Raw genomic sequence first — 21,739 nt, forward strand, 5'->3', positions numbered from 1 at the left:
CCATTACATTTAAACACACACAGAAGGTACAAACTGCAACAGAGCAGTGCCCTCTCCTGGACAGCTCAGTAAACTGCAGCATTCCCTGCCATCATCATTAACAATTACCACTAAAAAGACTAATAAACTACATTTCAACAATCAGCAAAACAGCTATTTTATATAGCCTTTGAGAAAAAAATCAGTTTACTTTTGGTTTTCAGACAGTTATACTATAACCAATAGAATACTTTATTAATTTACTCTCAGCAGTATGTAAACAGTACAAATTACCATACAGAATAAACAGAACTTGATATATATTGCTGCACTTAATCTAGAGGGAGTAAAAGTCAAGACTGCATGAAAAACATCATATTCTGACAGCATTACACAAAGACAACAATTGCACAGCATCCTACAAAGAAAGTTGTTAGGTTTCCTAGATATGCATATGTGCATTCTTCAACAAGATGGAATTCTTATTCATGGACGTGGCGTAAATAATAGGGAAACCCCACAATGCAGCACAGCAGTCTCATAATAATCTAAAAGACAAATTACAAAGAAACCTTAAAGTTTAGCATGGCAGTAATCAAATGTCAACTGGCTTGTTTGAGGCAACTGTTTCCTTAGCTGGCCTTATTCCTAGGTCTGCTTTCTTCTGTGTCCTAGTACAGATGATTTCTTAATTTTTAGCCATATGATTAGAGTAGGGTACACCCATTGCTCTCTTCTGAGAATCTGCTCTTTAGGGGGCCCTTTATAAAGCTGCAGTAAAAAAATAGCCTTAACACACCCTTAAGCGGTTCTTTCCCACACACTAAGGCCCTCCTTTTATGAAGCCGCGTTAAAGCTTTAAAAAAATAAATAATTACAAAAAGAACACTGGCCGTGGCAGTATTAGCTCTGAGGCTCACAGGAATTCTATGAGTGTTAGAGCTTTTACCGCCACAGCCAGCGATAAAAAAGCCTAATGCAGCTTCATAAAGGGGGGGGGGTGGTGGAGGGTGACTTTCCAGCACAATTGCAAAATGTTGTTGTTTTTTTACTTTTTGCAATTAATGGTCATGTGCTAATATTGTCACTAGTACATGGCCATTTTTGGAAGTTTCCATGTCAGCATGTGCCACTATCCATTTTGTAGACAGTAAGGACTCATTTGGTATCTGTGTGCTAACCAGTTAGCATAATGTAGAAGCACTAACTGGTTAGCGCAGGAATGGCCAAACCCACATCTGATACAATCCCTCGAAACAAACAAAAAAAAAAAGTTTAGTCCACAGTTAGCATGTGCACTTGGAAGTTATGGCAGGACACCTGAGCGTGTCCAACAATGTTCCATTTTTAGGTTCATTAGGCAGCTCAAAGTTCTTTCACGATCATGTGAATTTACAATTTTTGTATAAATGGGAGCTTGACATTTTGATAAACATTACCTATAGCAGAGCATATGCTTCCATCATAATGGTGGACCCTATTACACAGGAGGAACGTTCCAAAAAACTAAGCAAACAAAATAAATCACCAGCATATCCCCACTTAGAACTCAAGTTCTGCTACGGCTACTTAAGAACTATTAATGGAATCTACTGTCAGCTAAGTACACCAGTGCAAAATGTCTACCAAATATTTAATTTCATTTCCAGAGAGATAGACCTGGTTGTCCACCTTTGCCAACCAATCTATGAAACGATAAAGGAATACTCACAGAAATAGAACATTTACTGTGATGACTTATGCTTTTTCCAGAAATCTTAATAGAGGAAGGACAAAGCTTCTAGTTAGTGCTCTGTTCAAGTCTTCGTTTTTTTGTTTTCCTCTTCTGGATGCTTGGTGGGCTCATGCTCAGATATGCTAGAAGTATCATCATCGTCTGTTTGCTCACCCATGTGGTATAACATCAGTGCATGTGTTTTATGAGTTATGGTAATAGTGCATGGTCCCTGTGCCCACGGCTCACCGTCCACCTGCATCGGCATCTTTGAGCTCTTCAAAATCAGCTGCAATAAATAAGAGAAACAATGTTCACAACCAGACAACATTGAATTTCTTGCTAAAGAATGGTTTCAATCCTTTGTTCATATGGAATAAAATATCAGCTTACAAAGCCTGAAAGTATGCCAACGCTAGTCTCTTATCAAGCTGTTTCCAGCCTAACTAGACAAGCAAGGGGGGGGGGCGGGGGGGCGGTCCGCCAGGTCCGGAAAACTGTATCGGGCCGATCAGCCTGTCTCTCCCCTACGTCAATTCTGCCATCGGAGAGGAAGTTTGGGCCAGCCAATCGCTGCCTAGCTGGGCGGAACTTCCTCTCCGATGGCAGAATTGACGTCGGGGAGAGGAAGGCTGGTTGGCCTGACACAGGGAAGACGAGCTTGGGGTGGTAGCGGCTTTAGAAGGTGTCACTGAAAAAATAAAAAATGGAGGCCAGAACTGGGTCACTGAAGGCAGCATGTTTACTTCATTCATGCTGCCGGTGGCCCGAAGAGTTGCATCAGTGCTGCTGGAAAGAACAATGAGCAAGCACCGGATCCTGCCGGGGCGGGAGGGGGGGGGGGGAGGAATAGCATGGGGAGTGTAAGAGAGATGCTGGAATGGGGGGATGGGGAGAAAAGATGCCAGACATCCAAGGGAAACAAAGGAAAGGGTTTAATAGAGATGCCAGACCACGGGAGGGAGGAAGGAAAGGGGGGGGGGGAAGAAAGATTGAATGCACAGTCAGAAGAAGAAAGTGCAACCAGAGACTCACCAGGCAACAAGGTAGAAAAAATGATTTTATTTTAAATTTAGTGATCAAAATGTGTCTGAATTTATATCTGCTCTCTTTATTTTGCACTATGGCCCCCCTTTTACTAAACCACAATAGCGGTTTTTAGCACAGGGAGTCTATGAGCGTCGAGAGCAGCCCTGGGCATTCAGCGCAGCTCCCTGCGCTAAAAACTGCTATTGTGCTTTAGTAAAAAGGGAGGGGGGGTATTTGTCTATTTTTGTATGGTTGTTACTGAGGTGACAGTGCATAGAGTCATCTGCCTTGACCTCTTTGAAAAAACCCCAGAATAGGAATGATAATTAACATTTTCTCAGTGAACACTGTGCTTTGTGTTTTTTTTTTTAAATTTTATTGTTGATAGATCATTTTGACTTGGTCATTTTAAATGTAGCTCGCAAGCCCAAAAAGTGTGGGCACCCCTGAGCTAGAGCATTGAAGTTGCGTGTTTCTGCCGTAACGGTCATCTCTGATGCAACCAGAAGTTGCATCAGAGACAACCTTTACAGCAGCCATATGCAACTACAACACTCCGGCTGCTGTAAGAAGGCAGTTTAGACATCGCCGGCCACAGGGCAGGGAGATTTGTCGGACCGGGTTTGTTGTCCGGGCCGGGGGGGGGGGGGCGGAGAAAGCACCACGAAGGTAAGGAGCAGGGAGGGAGAAAGGAAGAAAAGGTGGGGTGGAGAGGAAAATAGGGTAAAACAGAGGGGGGAGAAGGACGCTGAAAGCACATGGGGAAGACGGAGGGGGGAGAAGTACGCTGAAAGCACATGGGGAAGACAGAGTGGGAAAAAGATGCTGAATGGAAATAGGGAACAGAGTGGGGAGAAGATGCTTAAGGGAAATGAGGAACAAAGAGTGGGGAGAAGATGCTGCAGGAAAAGGGGGAAGAGAGAGTGGGGAGAAGACGCTGAAGGGAAATGAGGAAGAGAGAGTTGGGAGAAGACTCTGGCAGGGAAGAAGACAGAGATGCCAGACTATGGGAGGAGCGGAGGGAAGAAGATGGGTGCCAGACCAATTTGGAAGGAGGGAGAAAGGGAGAGGCACAGTAACAGAGCAAATGGAAGATGCAGAGAGAAGAGGGACAGTGGATGGAAGGAAGAGAGCAACAAGAAGATGAGGAAAGCAGAAATCAGAGAAGACAAAGGTAGAATAAAAATTTTCTATTTATTTATTGCTTTAGGAGACCTGTATCACTGTTTCTGTGGTGTTGCATTGTATGCAGAGTCCAGCTTCTTGCTGGTTCAATTTAACCTTTGTCTATGTATTTCTATTTTATCCCCCCTTATACAAAACTGTGGAGCATTTTTTAGCGCCAGCCGTGGTGGTAGCAGCTCTGATGCTCAGAATTCTATGAGTGTTGGAGCTTTTACCACCTTGGCTAAAATTCACACTACAGTTTTGTAAAAGGAGGAGGGGTTAGTTTGTGATGACATATTCCATACTAGGCGAAGGTGTTTTCTGTGTGTTCGAATGACATGGTTTTCTGTTAGGATTGACAGTGTAGGATTGATATGTACTAGTCTGGCTTGTTTAGTTTTACAATGGGTGTATTGATGTTGTACTGCTCACTGCAGTATGTAAGATGCTGCCTTTTCCTAGGTGCTCATGTGTGACATGTGGCTTGTTACTAAAAATCATGTTTTTTGTAGATGGGGGGGGGGGGTGCCAAAAAATGATGGGCCCCGGGTGTCACATATGCTAGGTACGCCACTGCCGACAGGTCAATATTCAATACAACTATACCCCTGCCGGTCTGGTTTTGACAGATCTAGCTGGATAAAGAACTAAGGCATCCTTTTACTAAAGTTTAGAGTGTGCTAACAGACTTGGCCCACAGGTATAAAATAGGATGTCCAGCATTTAGCACATGTTAATTCTGTTAGTGCGTGCTAAGATTTAGTAAAAGGGCCCCTAAAATGATTAGATGAACATCCTTCAGCTTTACTGTCACAAGTTTCCACGTGCTCTATTTTATGTGGATTATCTTTTTTTCTAGGCTTTAACAAAATTAAAACCTTAGACAAAAAATTGTATGCATCATTTCAAAATTATGCCACCATGTTGAAATATGTGGCGGTGGCGGCAAAAAGGGAGAACAAAATGCTAGGAATGATTAAGAAGGGGATCACGAACAGATCAGAGAAGGTTATCATGCCGTTGTACCGGGCCATGGTGCGCCCTTACCTGGAATACTACGCCCAGCACTGGTCGCCATACATGAAGAAGGACACAGTACTACTCGAAAGGGTCCAGAGAAGAGCAACTAAAATGGTTAAGGGGCTGGAGGAGTTGCCGTACAGTGAGAGATTAGAGAAACTGGGCCTCTTGAAAAGGGGAGAAGGAGAGGGGACATGATCGAAACATTCAAGATACTGAAGGGAATAGACTTAGTAGATAAAGACAGGTAGTTCACCCTCTCCAGGGTAGGGAGAACTCTCTAAGGTTGAATGGGGATAGATTCCGTACAAACGCAAGGAAGTTCTTCTTCACCCAGAGAATGGTGGAAAACTGGAACGCTCTTCTGGAGTCTGTTGTAGGGGAAAACACCCTCCAGGGATTCAAGACAAAGTTAGACAAGTTCCTGCTGAACCAAACGTATGCAGATGAGGCTGGAATCATTTAGAGCACTGGTCTTTGACCCAAGGGCCGCCGCGTGAGCAGACTGCTGGGCAAGATGGACCACTGGTCTGACCCAGCAGTGGCAATTCTTATGTTTTCTGTCCCATTTTAATCAAAATCAAACTGTGAACAAATGTCAGCCAATATAATGTGGCACATCTTTAAATTTATAACAAAACAAAACAAAAAGAATGCATGAAAAGTTATACATGGAAAAGATCAAAACATTCACTTTAGAACAGGGGTGTCAAAGTCCCTCCTCGAGGGCCGTAATCCAGTCGGGTTTTCAGGATTTCCCCAATGAATATGCATTGAAAGCAGTGCATGCACATAGATCTCATGCATATTCATTGGGGAAATCCTGAAAACCCGACTGGATTCCGGCCCTCGAGGACCGACTTTGACACCTGTGATTTAGAATATCAATAGCCTTCAAAACTGTTTCATCAGCAATTTGCTTATAAGTCAAATCTGCTCTTAAGGTTTGAAATCTTTGGGTTGCTCTATACTTGCTGCAACCTTTCAACACACTGGAGCGGCAGGAAGCAGGAGGGAAAAAAGGGATACACTTCTTTGGAATTCATCCTCAATATAGCACCAATTGGAGGTGATATATAGTAAACAATTTTTTTTAAAAATCAGACTGTCGCTTCATTGCCTAGGTAAAGAGCACTTTTACAAAAGAAAATGTATTTTCTCTACTGATAAATACACATCTATGAAAGCTGAACCCGCTGTCACTCTTTAGTACTACATACCCGCACTGTGTGTGCTTGTCCTAGTCGGACAGGGTTTGCCAACTTTATTTGAATCTGAGCACAGTGGAAAGAGCCAAACACGCCAACAACTTCGAGCAGCCCATCGTTATGGCTATATTGGAGGAGGAAAGAATGTATAAAACATACAAATATTAGATTTGCCCCCACGGAAAATGTACTGAAAAACACAAGCCTACTAAATAGCAAATGGAATGCTATAAGGCCCATTGTACATAGAACAAGAGATTACAGGTCGGGACCAACAGCATATTACCAAAGGGCTCCTTTTTCAAAGGTGCGTTAGGGCCTTAATGCGCGGAATAGCGCGCGCTAAAATGCCATGCGGGCTAGACCTTAACGCCAGCACTGAGCTGGCGTTAGTTCTAGAAGCGTAGCGCGATAAAATCCTGTGTGTGCTAAAAACGCTAGCGCATCTTAGTAAAAGGAGCCCAAAGGCTCTACCAACGCACCTGAAGGGTTGCATGGGTATTCGGCAACATGTGCGGGAGCAGCCGCCATTTTACAAATATAAACGCCGAAAAAAAATAAGTGACCGGTGTAAACTCAGCAGGAATTTGCAGCTTCCACGTGTAAGTGGCACTGCCTCTATTCCTTTCTGAACCTTTTTACAAATCTAGATTTGTAAGTGCTACTAAGTAGCGAGGCTGCAAAATTTTATTTTTCTTCATTTTTGAGGGGCTCGTACAGAACTGTGTAAAGCACAGTTAATGTGTGCACGCCTCTGAGCTGGTGCAAAACCTGAAGAGGAATCTTCTCAATGAGTATTAAAATTGGGAATACACATGTAGATTTTTGTTCCCCCCCCCCCCTCTTAAGATGTATCCAAAACACATCCCCACAACTCTGTGAAATCTCAGCTAAATTCCCCATTTACACACACTTGGGTTCTAAAATAAAGGCTTTGTGTGTACAATAATAATGCAGAAAATAGCAAATGGTTGTTTACACAAACATAAAAAAAAAAGAAACCTCTACTGTACGAGTCTGAAATCTGGACATCTATGAACACAAAGCACAGTTACTTACCGTAACAGATGTTATCCAGGGACAGCAGGCAGATATTCTCACATGTGGGTGACGTCATCTACGGAGCCCCGACGCGGACAGCTTTTCAAGCAAACTTGATTGAAGTTTCAAGCTTGCTATGCTGCACCACACATGTGCATGCCTTTTTGCCCACTAGAGGGCGCATCCCCACCTCGTGGTCCTCAGTTCCATAGCCAGCAAAGAAGCCATCGCCGGGGAGGAGGGCGGGTTGTGAGAATATCTGCCTGCTGTCCCTGGATAACACCTGTTACGGTAAGTAACTGTGCCTTATCCCAGGACAAGCAGGCAGCATATTCTCACATGTGGGTGACCTCCAAGCCAACCAAAAAAGGGCAGGTGGGAGGATGGCAATTTAGGAAAACAGGTTAAGCAAAACCGACTGGCCAAACCGGCCGTCGCTCCTAGATAAAGTATCCAGACAGTAGTGGGAGGTGAAAGTATGAACCGAAGACCAAGTGGCAGCCTTACAGATGTCCTCCACAGGTGTAGACTGGAGGAAAGCAACCGAAGCTGCCATAGCCCGGACCTTATGCCCCGTGACTCGACCATGGAGCGTGAGACCAGCCTGAGAGTAGCAAAAAGAGATACAAGCAGCTAACCAATTGGACAAGGTGCGCTTGGAAACAGGACGTCCCAACCGATTAGGGTCAAAGGACAAAAACAGTTGAGGAACCCTCCGATGCAACTGAGTGCGTTGAAGATAAAAAGCCAACGCCCTCTTACAGTCAAGCGTATGAAGCGCCACCTCGCCAGGATGAGAGTGGGGCTTCGGAAAAAACACCGGAAGAACAATGGACTGATTGAGGTGGAAATCAGACACAACCTTAGGCAAAAATTTAGGATGGGTGCGGAGAACCACCTTATCATGATGGAACACAGTAAAAGGCGGGTCCGCAACCAAAGCCTGCAGCTCACTAATTCGCCTAGCGGAAGTAAGCGCAAGCAGAAAGATCACCTTCCAAGTGAGGAACTTGAGATGAGATTTGTCCATAGGCTCAAACGGAGGTTTCATCAGTTGAGCCAGCACTACGTTAAGATCCCAAACTACAGGAGGAGGCTTTATAGGAGGATGAACGTTCAAAAGACCCCTCATGAAACGAGTGACCAGAGGATGAAGGGAGAGAGACCTACCTTCTAGATGCTGATGGAAAGCAGCAATAGCACTGAGATGCATCCGAATGGAAGTCGTCTTCAGACCAGACTGAGATAAATGAAGCAGATAGTCCAGGACCGAAGCCACTGGAACCGAGTTCGGATCAAGACGATGCGAGGAACACCAGGAGGAAAATCTTGTCCATTTCTGGGAATAGCAAAGCCGAGTCGAGACCTTGCGCGAGGCTTCCAAAATCTCCCTGACCGACGGAGAAACCGGAATCGAAGTCAGGGGGAAAGGAACCAAGCCGTCAGATGTAATGACCGAAGATTGGGATGCAACAGCGAACCCCGACTCTGAGACAGCAGAGAGGGAAAAACAGGCAGAAGTAGAGGCTCTCTGACACTGAGTTGAAGAAGCAGGGAGAACCAAGGTTGACGAGGCCAACGAGGCGCAATGAGAATCATCGTGGCTCTGGCGGATTTGAGATGGACCAACGTTCGCAAGATCAGAGGAAACGCATAAAGGAACCTCCCTTCCCAGGCGAGAAGAAAGGCATCGGCCTCGAGACGATCCGTGGAGTACATCCGAGAACAATAGAGCGGGAGCTTGTGAGTCTCCGGAGAGGCAAACAGATCCACCTGATGAGTCCCCCAACGGTTGAAGATCTCGTGTAGGACTCGGGAGTTGAGCGACCATTCGTGCGGCTGCAGGAGGCGACTGAGTTTGTCCGCCAGACAGTTCCGCTACCCCTGAATATAAACCGCCCGCAGGAAGATGTTTCGAGAGACCGCCCACTCCCAGAGGCGAAGGGCCTCTTGGCACAAAGACCAAGAGCCCGTCCCCCCCTGTTTGTTCACATAGTACATTGCCACCTGGTTGTCCGTCCGCACTAGGACTACCTAATCGTGCAGGAGGTGGCAGAAAGCTCGAGCCGCCAGAAAAATGGCGCGAAGCTCCAAGACATTGATGTGACAAAGATGGTCCTCCGCCGACCACAGACCTTGAGTCAGCAAACCGTCCAGATGAGCCCCCCAAGCGTACTTCGAAGAGTCCATGGTCAGGACCTTGTGATGCGAAGGGGCGAGAAAGAGCAAACCCCTGGAAAGATTGGAAGAGTTGGTCCACCAACGGAGCGAGGGTCACAAAGAGGGAGTCACTGTCACAGGGGCGGAGACCGGGTCCCGGTCCCGATGCCATTGTGAGGCCAACGTCCACTGAGGGATCCTCAGGTGCAAGCGGGCAAACGGGGTGACATGAACCGTGGACGCCATGTGGCCCAGCAGAATCATCAGGCGCTGCGCCGATACCGCGGGCTGCAGCGCCACCTGACGGCTGAGGCGAAGCAGGGCCTCCAACCGCGGAGGAGGGAGGAACGAACGGAGTCGAACCGTGTCCAGCACGGCCCCGATGAACTGAAGGGATTGAGCAGGGCACAATTGAGACTTGGGAAAGTTCACCTCGAACCCCAAACGTTGAAGGAAGATGATAGTCTGTTGGGTCGCTAAGATAACCCCCTCCTTGGACGAAGCTTTGATCAGCCAATCGTCCAGGTAGGGAAAGACCTGCATGCCCTTGGAGCGAAGGGCCGCCGCGACCACCACCATGCACTTCGTGAAGACGCGAGGGGATGACGCCAAGCCAAAGGGGAGGACCCGGTATTGAAGGTGCAACTCCCCCACCTGGAACCGTAGAAACTTCCGGAAGGCGGGATGCACCAGGACATGGGTATAAGCTTCCTTTAGATCCAGGGAGCACATCCAGTCCCCCTCGTCCAATAGCGGGTACAGGACTGGTAGAGACAGCATACGGAACTTCTCCCGGACCAGGAACTTGTTGAGCCTCCGGAGGTCCAAAATGGGGCGCAGGTCCCCGGTCTTTTTCGAGACCAGAAAATAACGGGAGTAAAAACCCTTCCCCCGTTGGTCGGGAGGTACCCGCTCCACAGCCCGAAGACTCAACAAGGCCCTGGCTTCCGAGAGGAGAAGGGGAAGTTGAGCCCGGTTGGAAGGACACGCGCCGGGTGGATTGTCCGGAGGGAGTTCCTTGAAGTTGAGGGAGTAACCCTCCGAGACGACTCGGAGAACCCAAGCATCCAAGGTGATGAGAGTCCAGGCGGAATGAAAGGCCCTCAACTGACCCCCGATGGGTAACGGGGTCGAATGCAGCGCGGAGGGGGCCCGCCCCCTTCCGCTCAAGGCGTCAAAAAGACGGCGCAGGCTTAGACAACCCTGGCGCCTGAGGCTTCTGCTGTTGAGCCCTGGCCTGCTGAGGACGCCGCCGGGGCGGAGGCCTAGAGAAAGCCGGCGTAGACTTCTGTGGATAGCGCCGCGGTGGAGGCCGGAACGGTTTCGGGGCTGATGCCTTCGCCTTGGGGCGCACGAGAGAGGCGAAGGAGCGCTCATGTTCGGAAAGGCACTTGGTCGCCGCCTCCAGGGACTCATCGAAGAGCTCCGACCAGGGTAAATTGGCCAGGCGCTCCTGTAGATTAGGATCCATATCTACGATGCGCAACCAGGCAAGCCGGCGCATCGCCACCGCGAACGCGGAGACCCGTGAAGTCAGCTCGAAGGCGTCGTAAATGGCATGGAAAAGGAAAAGGCGCAGCTGGGACAGGGAATCCACGAGCCCGCCAAAGTCCACCTTATGCGAGTCCGGCATGACGCCCTGATAACGAGGCATGGACTTGACCAGATGGCAGAGGTACGAGCTAAATGTAAATGTGTAGTTCAGGATCCTATTAGCCATCATGGAGTTTTGGTAAAGGCGGCGCCCAAACTTATCCAGGGTACGCCCCTCACGCCTGGGTGGAACCGCTGCGGACACCCGAGAAGGCTGAGATTTTTTCAACGACGACTCCACCAGCAAAGACTGGTGGAACAACTGAGCCTTCTCGAACCCCTTACAGGGAACCGTGCGGTATTTAGATTCCATCTTGGAAGGGACAGCCGTCACAGCATAAGGGGAATCCAAATTCCGCAAGAAGGTCTGCAGCAGGACCTTGTTAAAGGTGAGGTGGGGAGACTCCCTGGGAGGAGATGGCAAATCCTGTTCCTCCAGAAACTCTTTGGAATACTGGGACCCCGCCAAAAGATCCAGGTCCAAAGCCTTCCCCATATCCACCACAAACCTCGAAAAGGAAGAGGGCCTCGAGGGAGGGGAAGGAGAGCGAGAGGGCCGCCCCACCAAGAAGGACGGAGAAGCCTCACGTGAGTATCTGGGCTCACGACTCGAACCAGCCTCCGATCCCCATGAAGCCGCCCCGAGGGACCGCGTCGGGGTTGGAGACCTCCGAAGACCCGAGGAGCCCCTCGGGGAAGACCCCGGGGTACCGAAGCCTTTCTCCTCCTCGGGGAGGACTCTCTCGATCCCTTCCCTGCCGGGGAACGTAACAGTCGCGGATTTGACAGGCTGAGTTCCGAAACCCTCAGAGCCTCCGCCTCCCGGGTCGGCGAGGAACGGCCGCGCCGCCGGGGCGACCCACGAGGTCGCTTAGACTTACGGGACCAGCGCTTCGCCCGAGGCCGACCCGAGGACGAAGACCCGCGGGAGGACCCCGCCGAGGATTCAGAGGAAGAAATCCTGCGCACCCGGCGCACCTTGTCCCGAGGTCGCATGCTCCGCACAGGCTGGTCCACGGCCGAGGCCGAGGCTAAGGTCGGGGCCGAGGCAGGGACCCCCACTGGGGCCGAGGTCAGGGTCGCAGAGGGAGCCGAGGTCGGCTGCAGGTGGGCCAGGGCACAGGACAGCTCCGAGGTGATGAGCGCTCGGAGCATGTCTTGGAACACAGGCACGGCCATCATGGCCGGCATGTCCGGTGCCGGCGGGTGCTCCCTCGAGGGCGACCTCGGCATCGAGTATTCCCGCAGAGCACCCGACTTCAACGCCCGGGGCGGGGCCGAGGACGACCCACCCGCCCCCGTCGAGGAGCCCGAGGACGGCTTCTTAGAGGACCCTGGAACAGAGGAAGGAAGCGGGGACTTACCCGGGGCCGACTTCGGAGTCGAAGATGCAGGCTTCGCAGATGAAGATATCCGCGGCGAGGTCGAGGTTGCCGAGACCGAGGTCAAGGCCGGGGCTGAAGCCGAGGCCGACGTCGAGGCCTTCCCCGCCGTGGGGTCAACACTGAAGAGCTCTACCATGCGGGCACGCCGGTGGCGGAGCGCACGAGACTGAAAAGTAGAGCACCTCGAGCAAGAGTCCGTCGGGTGATCCGCACCCAGGCAGACAAGGCACCACCGGTGGGGATCGGTGAAGGAAAGTAACCGATCGCACCGGGTGCACTTCTTAAAGCCCGACAGAGGCTGGGACATGAACGAAAAGAAGGCTGGGAACGAGCGAGGTTCCGCGGCCTCGGCTACTGGGAGCCCCCGGAGCCTGGAAGTATAATTTTTTTTTTTTCCCGACGATTTTTACAACACGAACGAAAGAAAACAACAAACAAAGCACAGCGACCAAGCAAATAAACCCAGGAGCGGTGACAGAAGGCAAATCAGCACGGAGCAAAAACTCAACAGGGCTTCTGGCTCCGCGGAAGAAACAGAACTGAGGACCATGAGGTGGGGATAAGCCCTCTAGTGGGCAAGAAGGCATGCACATGCGTGGTGCAGCATAGCAAGCTTGAAACTTCAATCAAGTTTGCTTGAAAAGCTGTCCGCGTCGGGGCTCCGTAGATGACGTCACCCACATGTGAGAATATGCTGCCTGCTTGTCCTGGGATAAAGGTCCTATGGAAATGAGTCTGTGATCATGGCAAGATTACATTTAGAAAGTCCCCCTTATTTAGTGCCTTTGAGTGAAGAAAAGAATTAGGACTTGTCTACTGCCTTTTTGTAGATCTACAAACACACTCAAAGCAGTTTAGATACAGGTACTTCAAGCATTTTTCCTACCTGTCCCGGTGGGTTCACAATCTATCTAATGTATCTGTGCTGGTGGAAGATTAAATGAAAATTGAAAGGAGAATGAGTTATATTTGTTGTGCATTTAATTTATATAATACAATGAACAAAGAGTTTGAGGAAGAAAGGGTGGGGGGAGGGATAGGTTAATGTAAGATTAATTGTAATATAGAAGAGAGATGTCTAGGTATGTATATGTTTGGATAGATTATTTTGTGGATATGGGGAGGGATGGGAGGTGGGTTGGGGGGAATTAAAATATGTATAATAACGTTGTTTAAGAATGTCAAGTGAGTTATGTGAATCATTTGTAATAATATTGTACACTTGTTGAAAGAAATAAAATGAATAAAGATTAAAAAAAAAAAAAAAAAAGAAAATTGAAAGGAGACAGATTCAGAACGAATGCTAGGAAGTTCTTCTTCACTCAGAGGGTGGTCGACACCTGGAATGCGCTTCCAGAAGGGGTGATAGGACAGAGTTCGATATTGGGCTTCAAAAAGGGATTGGATGATTTCCTGAAGGAGAAGGGGATTGGAGGGTTACTATACAGGATATTAAATGATTAGGGAATAAAAGATTTAGGTAAAGGATCACTTACAGGTCATGGACCTGTAAGGGCACAATGGACCCTTGGTCTGACCCGGCAGAGGCAATGCTTATGTTCTTATGCCCAGGATCACAAGAAGCAGCATGGGTGCTGAGGCTGCAGCTCTAACCAATGTGCTGGTTGGCATTTCAGTAGGGTGGGCTGGTCAAAAGCAGAGTTCTTATTCTGCTAATATTTAATGCTAACCCCTTTTTTTACCCAACAAAAACAAGCTTGCTTTCATACCTTGCTAAGGGGTATGGTTCATCTCCCATTCCTTCCCACAGTCTACATCCACCTCCCCAGAATCCGATATTCAGTATGATGATTCCTTCCAAATTTGGTAGTTGAATTCTCTCACCGTCCAGCTCCAACTTGATGAAAATGGATCACTGATTATTAATCATCATATAACGGCAGCTTACAATTTAAATGTTATTAAACAGAAAATCAGAATATTAAGTTTCATTTCAAATAACCTGATTAGATTAGAGAATATTTATCCTCTTGCAATTCTACTAAAAGTTGTCCACAGGGGATTGTTACTGCCACTGAGAGAATCACTGCAGACGGAAGCTGATGCATACTAGCTTTGCTTCCTTCTTTGCTCTGCCATGCATCCCAACCCAAACGCAAGTTTCCACTGTGGAAAGGCTGGATATGAGAGTTGCTCCAACAGAACTTGAAAGAGCTAGAGTGAAAGGGCAGCGATCAACAGATCTGTTTGCCATTGATGTCTTAACAGTTACCAGCGAATATACGAAGTACTAACCTATCTTTTGAGGGTTGTGCTATTATTCAGAAGACTCATCCTATACTCTACAACCAACGGATTGCAAATTTTAAACACATTACAATACAGACAAAATAAATCAATATATGATTAAGTTATAAGGGGTTATCTTTATTTCTTACTTAAAATTGAGATCAAGCCTTGGGTGAATCTCTTGAGCATTAAGGCGGTAAAAAATAAAATAACAAAATAAAATAAATTAAGGTCAAGCATCAGTTAACATAAAAAGATCCTTCCAATTTTTCCTCATCACTCTGGCCACCAACAACTGGTTTACCTTTTAGTTTAAATCTGTCAGACAAATATCCCCAACAACTGTAAAAATATACATACAACTGACTAACACCTCCCCACACACCTTTTACAAAACCGTAGCGCAGTTTTTAGTGCAAGCTGTGGCGGTAACAGTTCCAACGCTCATAGAATTCTATGAGTGCTGGAGCTGCTAAAACTGTAGCTGGCACAAAAAAAAACGCACTATGGTTTTGTGAAAGGGAGAGGGGGTAAAGTAATATACAGTGGTACCTCGGTTTACGAGTGCACCGGTTTGCGAGTGTTTTGCAAGACGAGCAAAACATTTGCAAAATCGGCGCCTCGGAAACCGAGCGTGCTTCGATTTGCGAGCGCCCCCCCTGCGTACCGGCACCCTCCCCCCCCCCGCGATCCGGCACCCCCCCTGCCGCCATCGGGCACCCCCCGCCGCGACCTGAGGTCCCCCCAACCCACCCGAACCCTCTTCTTACTTTTCTGTAGCCTCCGCAGTGGCACTGGCACCAGCATGTCCTGTGCGTGGTGCCGGTGCCTGAAGATCTGCTTCCTGTGCTGGGCCTGAGAGTTCACGTCGAACGTGAACTCTCAGGCCCGGCACAGGAAGCAGATCTTTAGGCACTGGCACGCACAGGACATGCTGATGCCAGTGCCGCTGCGGAGGCTACAGAAAAGTAAGAAGAGGGTTCGGGTGGGTTGGGGGGACCTCAGGATGCGGCGGGGGGGGGGGGGGTGCCCGATGGCGGCAGCGGGGGGGGGGGAGGGTGCCGGTTTGCGGGGGGCCTTCGGGGGGAGCAATGCCGGTTCTCGTGGGGGGGGAGCAGCGCTGCTAGCCTTGGGGGGGGGGAACCTATCAAAGCGAGTTTCCATTATTTCCTATGGGGAAACTCGCTTTGATAAATGAGCATTTTGGATTACGAGCATGCTCCTGGAACGGATTATGCTCATAATCCAAGGTACCACTGTATTCCTAAACTTCCCCCTTTTATCTTCCCAATGACAATGTACTTACTACACAACAAAAGTGCCCATTGCACTGGAGTTAGAGCAGAGGACTGAAGACCAGTTCATATCCCACGGAAGCTCCTTGTGATCTTGGGAAATTCACTTAACCCTTCATTGTCCTAGGTGCTAACTTAGATTGTGAGTCCTCGAGGGACAGAAAAATACCTACTGTACTTGAATGTACACTGCTTTTCATAACTATTTTGGAAGCAAAAAAACACTATACCTCTAAGAGCTCACCCCCAGACTTTGAGAAATTGTTTTAAATGAGCCAATTCCACTTGTCCCACTATCATTTTCTCCATTCCAAATAGTCCATGCATACGACTTCTTCACATTGTGCATTTATTTATCGATATACTACTTACAGCCTAAGTGGTTTACATTCAGGCACTCAAGCATTTTTCTCTATCTATCCCAGTGAACTCAAACTCTTCATCTAATGTACCTGGGGCAATGGGGGATTAGGTGATTTGCCCAGGGTGGGTCACAAGGAGCAGTGTATGAACCCCCTACCTCAGAGTGCTAAGGCTATAGCTCAAACCACTGTACCACACACTCCCCTATGGGGTGGAGTTTCCTCAATCCATTCGACCAGAACACACCTGTTAGCTACCAAACTCATCTTTCTAACAAAAAAGTCTGTCAGCTACACTGACTAGTAAAAGAGTGTCTGATATCCAGATATACTTGTTTGGTTGGAACCACTTGTTTACCTCTTTTTTTAAACAGTCTCCTTATGACCATTTGATTGCCAAGTACAGGATGAAAGCACTGTCAAGTCTCATACAGATCCAATCTTGGTACCACATAGCATTCTTTTTACTACTTTTCAGGCTGCCATCAACATATCAAAATATGCTTAAAGAAATGTGAACCATACTTAAGTTTGCTTCTTCAACAATTTGGACCAAGAATCTCCATGACACAAAATGAACTAATATTTTTCCTTGGTCATTGCTCCACTGCACCTTTTTAATTCTGTCTAGTTTTACTGCAAGAGTGAACGGAGGCAAAACCCTCACTGAACTGCACACTGACCCTTAAAAAAGACATACTTTTACTCACAGAATGTAATAAACCAAATTTTAGTTGCTGCTATCTTCCAAATAAAACCCAACCACAACGAACGAAGGTTATCAAGGCTAGGAGCCATTCTACTAACTCAGCAACTGAAAGGCCTCAAGAAAAAGAAGCTGGTGCCTTACCTCCACTTTTTTATCAAGGTCCTTGCACTCTTGAACAAGACAATCTTTGGTGCCATAGAAAAGATAAACAGCCTAAGCAAATAAAAAAAAAAAAGCATAAAGGTATAAAAATGAAATACTATGACTTGATATTAATTCACTCATTGGTGCTGTCCTTCAAATTTCAATTTTTCAGAGCAATTTTACCTGCGAGAAATTTTTATAGGATTCCCGCCAACCACTGCAGGGATATTTTCTCACTACTTAGCTTGTAAATTAATTTTTAAAGAACTAGAAATCCTTCATAACCAAACACTATTTCACTGACAGTTTAAACGAACTACAAAGAGATCCTGTAAAGGATGACAATTGTCCTGCTGTAGCTACAGCATTGAGACAGCCTTAAATTTGTTCACACTGATACCAACAAACCTTATTAAAGAGTCTGCTACTGAAGAGAGAGGGAGTCTTCTCACGATGTACATGGAAATTTAAAGCCATAAGAGCATCAGGCCCAACAGAAAAATAATTGTTCATGGATAACACCTGAAAAAATTACAGATAATTGCTTCAGTCATTCTTATGCCTTGACTTTAAGGAACCTAATATGCAAAGTGATATGTCATGGAAAGGTTGTATTATTACTTTTATATTTCTAAATAGTCTGGACATAGGGAAAAAGAAAATTAAACCTAAGAGCTCAACATCGGCTGTATCTGGTCCTATGGACAGACATTTGATATTATCAACCAATAATCCTTCTCAAATACCACTTAATAAGGATTCTCCTAGCTCAGGAGCTTCAATCAGTCCTCTTGAAAGGACTCCTCCCCTTCATCCAGTATCAAGTGATAATAGGAATATAAATCCTATTATTTCCTCCGAATATGTGGTATCCTCCACTCAGACAAATAAATTAGTTTATACTGCAATACCTAAACCATTTGATTTTTCGAGAGCAGTGGAGGATCAACCACTAACGGAGGAAACGCAAGATATTACCCTTAAAGATTTGTGGCTAGGTATTTCTAGGTTTGAAGGGTTTCTCAGGTCAACAGTGAAACAAACAGTGGATTTTTCACAGTCTGTTTCTCATAAGTTTGATAATGTGGATTCCAATTTAGGCTGTTTGGATAAACGATTAAATGTGGTGGAAGCTCAATGTAATACACTTCAAGCTGTCCCAGTATCTGCTGTTAAGGATTCTACGGTGATACATTCTAAAATGGAAGTAATGGAAAATATGTACAGAGGGAGGAATCTTTGCTTGGTCAACTTCCCAGTAACTCATTTATTATCTTCGGAAATCTTAGTAAGGAAATTTCCAATTAATAACTATTATTACGTTCCTCAAAAGAAAAAAGAATCCGCCCAGGAGGTGGACCACTTGGTGACAAATGAAATTAACTTGCCAGAGTTTCTGGAAGATAGTCAGAATGTGATCCAGAGTAGGTCCACTCTGGCGATAACATGCATGAATGAGATAGATAAAATGTTAATAATTAAACTTTATTTTAAAAATAGGTTAACGAAATTTTGTGGGGATTTGGTTAGAATTTTTCCTGATGTCTCTAGAGCTACGCAATAGAGAATGACACGGTGACAAAATTCATCACTGTTCCCGTCCCCGCGGATAACTGCGGGAAATAATCCCATGTCATTTTCTAGTGTCTATTTCAACCTCGGTCCTTCTACACCAGCATTCTTCAAAGCAAAGCTTGCGGGTCAGTGGTTGTGGCCATTCATACTCTGATTCTTTCCTCTCTCCTTAAAGAATGACATGAAGATGGTTTCCCGCGGTTATCCGCAGGGACGGGAAACATAGAAACATAGAAATAGACGGCAGATAAGGGCCACGGCCCATCAAGTCTGCCCACTCTAATGACCCTCCCTATTTATCTTTGCGGATAGATCCCACATGTCTATCCCATCTGGCCTTAAAATCTGGCACGCTGCTGGCCTCAATAACCTGGAGTGGAAGACTATTCCAGCGATCAACTACCCTTTCAGTGAAGAAGAACTTCCTAGTGTCACCGTGCAGTTTCCCGCCCCTGATTTTCCACGGATGCCCCCTTGTTGTCGCGGGACCCTTGAAAAAGAAGATATCTTCCTCCACCTCGATGCGGCCCGTGAGATACTTGTATGTCTCGATCATATCTCCCCTCTCTCTAAGTTCCTCGAGTGAGTAGAGCTGCAACTTCCCTAACCGCTCCTCGTATGGGAGCTCCTTGAGTCCCGAGACCATCCTGGTGGCCATTCTCTGGACCGATTCCAGTCTCAGCACATCCTTGCGGTAATGCGGCCTCCAGAATTGCACACAGTACTCCAGGTGCGGTCTCACCATGGATCTATACAGTAGCATAATGACTTCTGGTTTGCGGCTGACGAAACTCCTGCTTATGCAACCTATGATTTGCCTTGCTTTGGATGAAGCTTGCTCCACTTGGTTTGCAGATTTCATGTCTTCCCTGACAATCACCCCTAAGTCTCTTTCCGCTTCAGTTCTTGTCAGGATCTCGCCATTTAGGGTGTAAACCTTGCATGGATTTCGGCTCCCCAGGTGCATGACTTTGCATTTTTTGGCATTGAAACTGAGTTGCCAGTGATGAATTTTGTCACCATGTCATTCTCTACTACGCAACTAAGAAGGAAATAATTTTTGAAACTAAAAGTTAGAGTTCTAGCTCTAGAGGCATCTTTTTACCTAAAATTTCCATGTAAATGCTTTGTTAAGTTACAAGACATTGAATATGTTTTTTGGGATCCCATTCAATTGCAACAATAATTGAGTTAAATAATAAAGAGGTTTTTAGTTTCACACTGGGAAATAAGAGGATATAATTAAGAATCCCTATAGAGTAAGGAATGGCTTAGGATTCTCGAGGATGAATCCGTGAGGCGTGAATCATTTCTTTAGTTCTTTCTTTATAATTTGTCTATTTGAAATAGTATCTTGTTTCCCTTTGTTATGGGCTTGGAAAGGAATTTTGTATGAATGTTTGAATTTTGTAAAAACTTGTGGAAGATCCTTTTTTTTTTCTTGGTATCGTCTGATGTTGTAATTATTAAATTTATAAATTAAAAAAAAAAAAAAAAAATTACATATAACTGCTTCAGTCACTCTTTAAGGAACCTAACATGTAAAGTGATACGTCATGGAAAGCTGCTACTTAAGATTGCGACATATTACCTTTTTACTCCTCAAACTGTATCCCTTCTTTGCGATCTGAACCTTCCACCTGAAAAAAACCCACAAACCACACATGATAAAAAAACAAACAAAAAAAAAACTTGCTATCTGTGTACAAAACATTCTAATAGGAAATTAAGAATGACCATACTGGGACAGACTGAAGGTCCATCAAGCCCAGCATCCTGTTTCCAAAATTCCCAAGCACTTAGGCTAGATCCCAAGTAGTAAAACAGATTTTATGCTGCTTATCTTAGGAATAAGCAGTGGATTTCCTCAAGCCATCTCAATAATGGCCTATGAATTTCTCTTTTTAGGAAACTATCTAAGCCTTTTTTAAACCCCGCTAAGCTGATTTCACTACATTCTCTGGCAACGAATTCCAGAGTTTAATTATACATTCTGTGAAGAAATATTTTCTCCAGTTTGTTTAAAATCTACTACATAGTAGCTTTATCATATGCTCCCTAGTCCTAGTATTTTTTTGGAAAGAATGAACAAGCGATTCACATCTACCCTTTCCACCTCACTCAGTATTTTATAGATCTCTTATCATATCACCTCTGAACCATCTCTTCTCCAAGCTGAAGAGCTCTAGTCACTTTAGTCTTTCCTCATAAGAAGTCATCCCATTCCTTCACTCTTCTCTGTCCTTTTTCGAATTCCGCTACATCTTTTTTGAAATATGGTGACCAGAATTGCACACAGTATTCAAGGTGTGACCATACCATAGAGCAATACAAGGGCATTATACCATTTTCATCTTTGTGTTCCATTCCTTTCCTGATAATTCCTAACACTCTATTTGCTTTCTGTAGCCGCCGCCACACATTGAGCTGAGGGTTTTAATGTATCTTCAACAATGACACCTAGATCCTTTTCCTGAGCAGTGACTCCTAACACAGAACCCAGCATCATGCAACTATAGTTTGGGTCCCTCTTTCCCACATGCATCACTTTGCACTTGCTCACATTAAACGTCATCTGCCATTTTAACGCTCAGTCTCACAAGGTCCCCTTGTGATCTAAAAATTTTGTATCAGCAAATTTAATTATCTCACTAGTTATTTCCATCTCTAGCTCATTGATAAATATATTAAAAAGCAGTGGACCCAGCACAGACACCTGGGGAACCCCACTATTTATATTTTAAAAAATGCAGGAGAGTAGGTTCTCTTCGATACCAAAAAAAACCATATACCAACTCTATTCTTAAACACTTTAAGAGATGTCGTCTAATAAAGTACCTATAAATACCTAAAGATATTAAAATATAAATAGCGTTATCAGAGACTCACTAAGGCAGGTTCCTAACACAGAGAAAAAGACCTCAGTGTTTCCTGGGGGGTCAATCTTGTATTAAGAAAGCTTATACACATGCATTATATAACCAAAGGGATCTTTTACTTCAATACGCTGAACAGAAACCTGAAAATGATACAATAGTGTGTGTATTAAGACATTCTCAACAAGCACGTTATTTTGGTAAAATTTTAAGGAAGTATTGGAACTGTTTA

The 21,739-nt window shown here is 45.9% G+C and overlaps 1 protein-coding gene across 2 annotated transcripts in view; it reads right to left on the reverse strand.

Moving 5' to 3' along the window:
- Positions 1–207: 207 nt before the first annotated feature.
- DGKE (diacylglycerol kinase epsilon) overlaps positions 208–21,739 on the reverse strand; it is a 41,291-nt gene continuing 19,759 nt past the window's right edge. Inside the window, exons 6-12 of one of the 2 annotated variants that reach the window (XR_004540948.1) lie at positions 20,223–20,271; positions 17,465–17,578; positions 17,054–17,125; positions 14,027–14,154; positions 6,130–6,241; positions 1,691–1,982; positions 208–527 (exon numbers count right to left, since the gene is read on the reverse strand). Coding sequence is in view for 1 of the 2 variants with exons in the window: in XM_033961925.1 (XP_033817816.1) it covers positions 1,776–1,982; positions 6,130–6,241; positions 14,027–14,154; positions 17,054–17,125; positions 17,465–17,578; positions 20,223–20,271 (682 nt within the window). In the remaining variant the exon portion in view is untranslated. Of the gene's footprint in view, positions 1,983–6,129; positions 6,242–14,026; positions 14,155–17,053; positions 17,126–17,464; positions 17,579–20,222; positions 20,272–21,739 lie in introns of both variants that reach the window. The other variant, XM_033961925.1, reaches the window with a different exon arrangement.

The sequence above is a fragment of the Geotrypetes seraphini genome, chromosome 10, assembly GCF_902459505.1.
Source record: "Geotrypetes seraphini chromosome 10, aGeoSer1.1, whole genome shotgun sequence".
Lineage (NCBI taxonomy): Eukaryota > Metazoa > Chordata > Amphibia > Gymnophiona > Dermophiidae > Geotrypetes > Geotrypetes seraphini.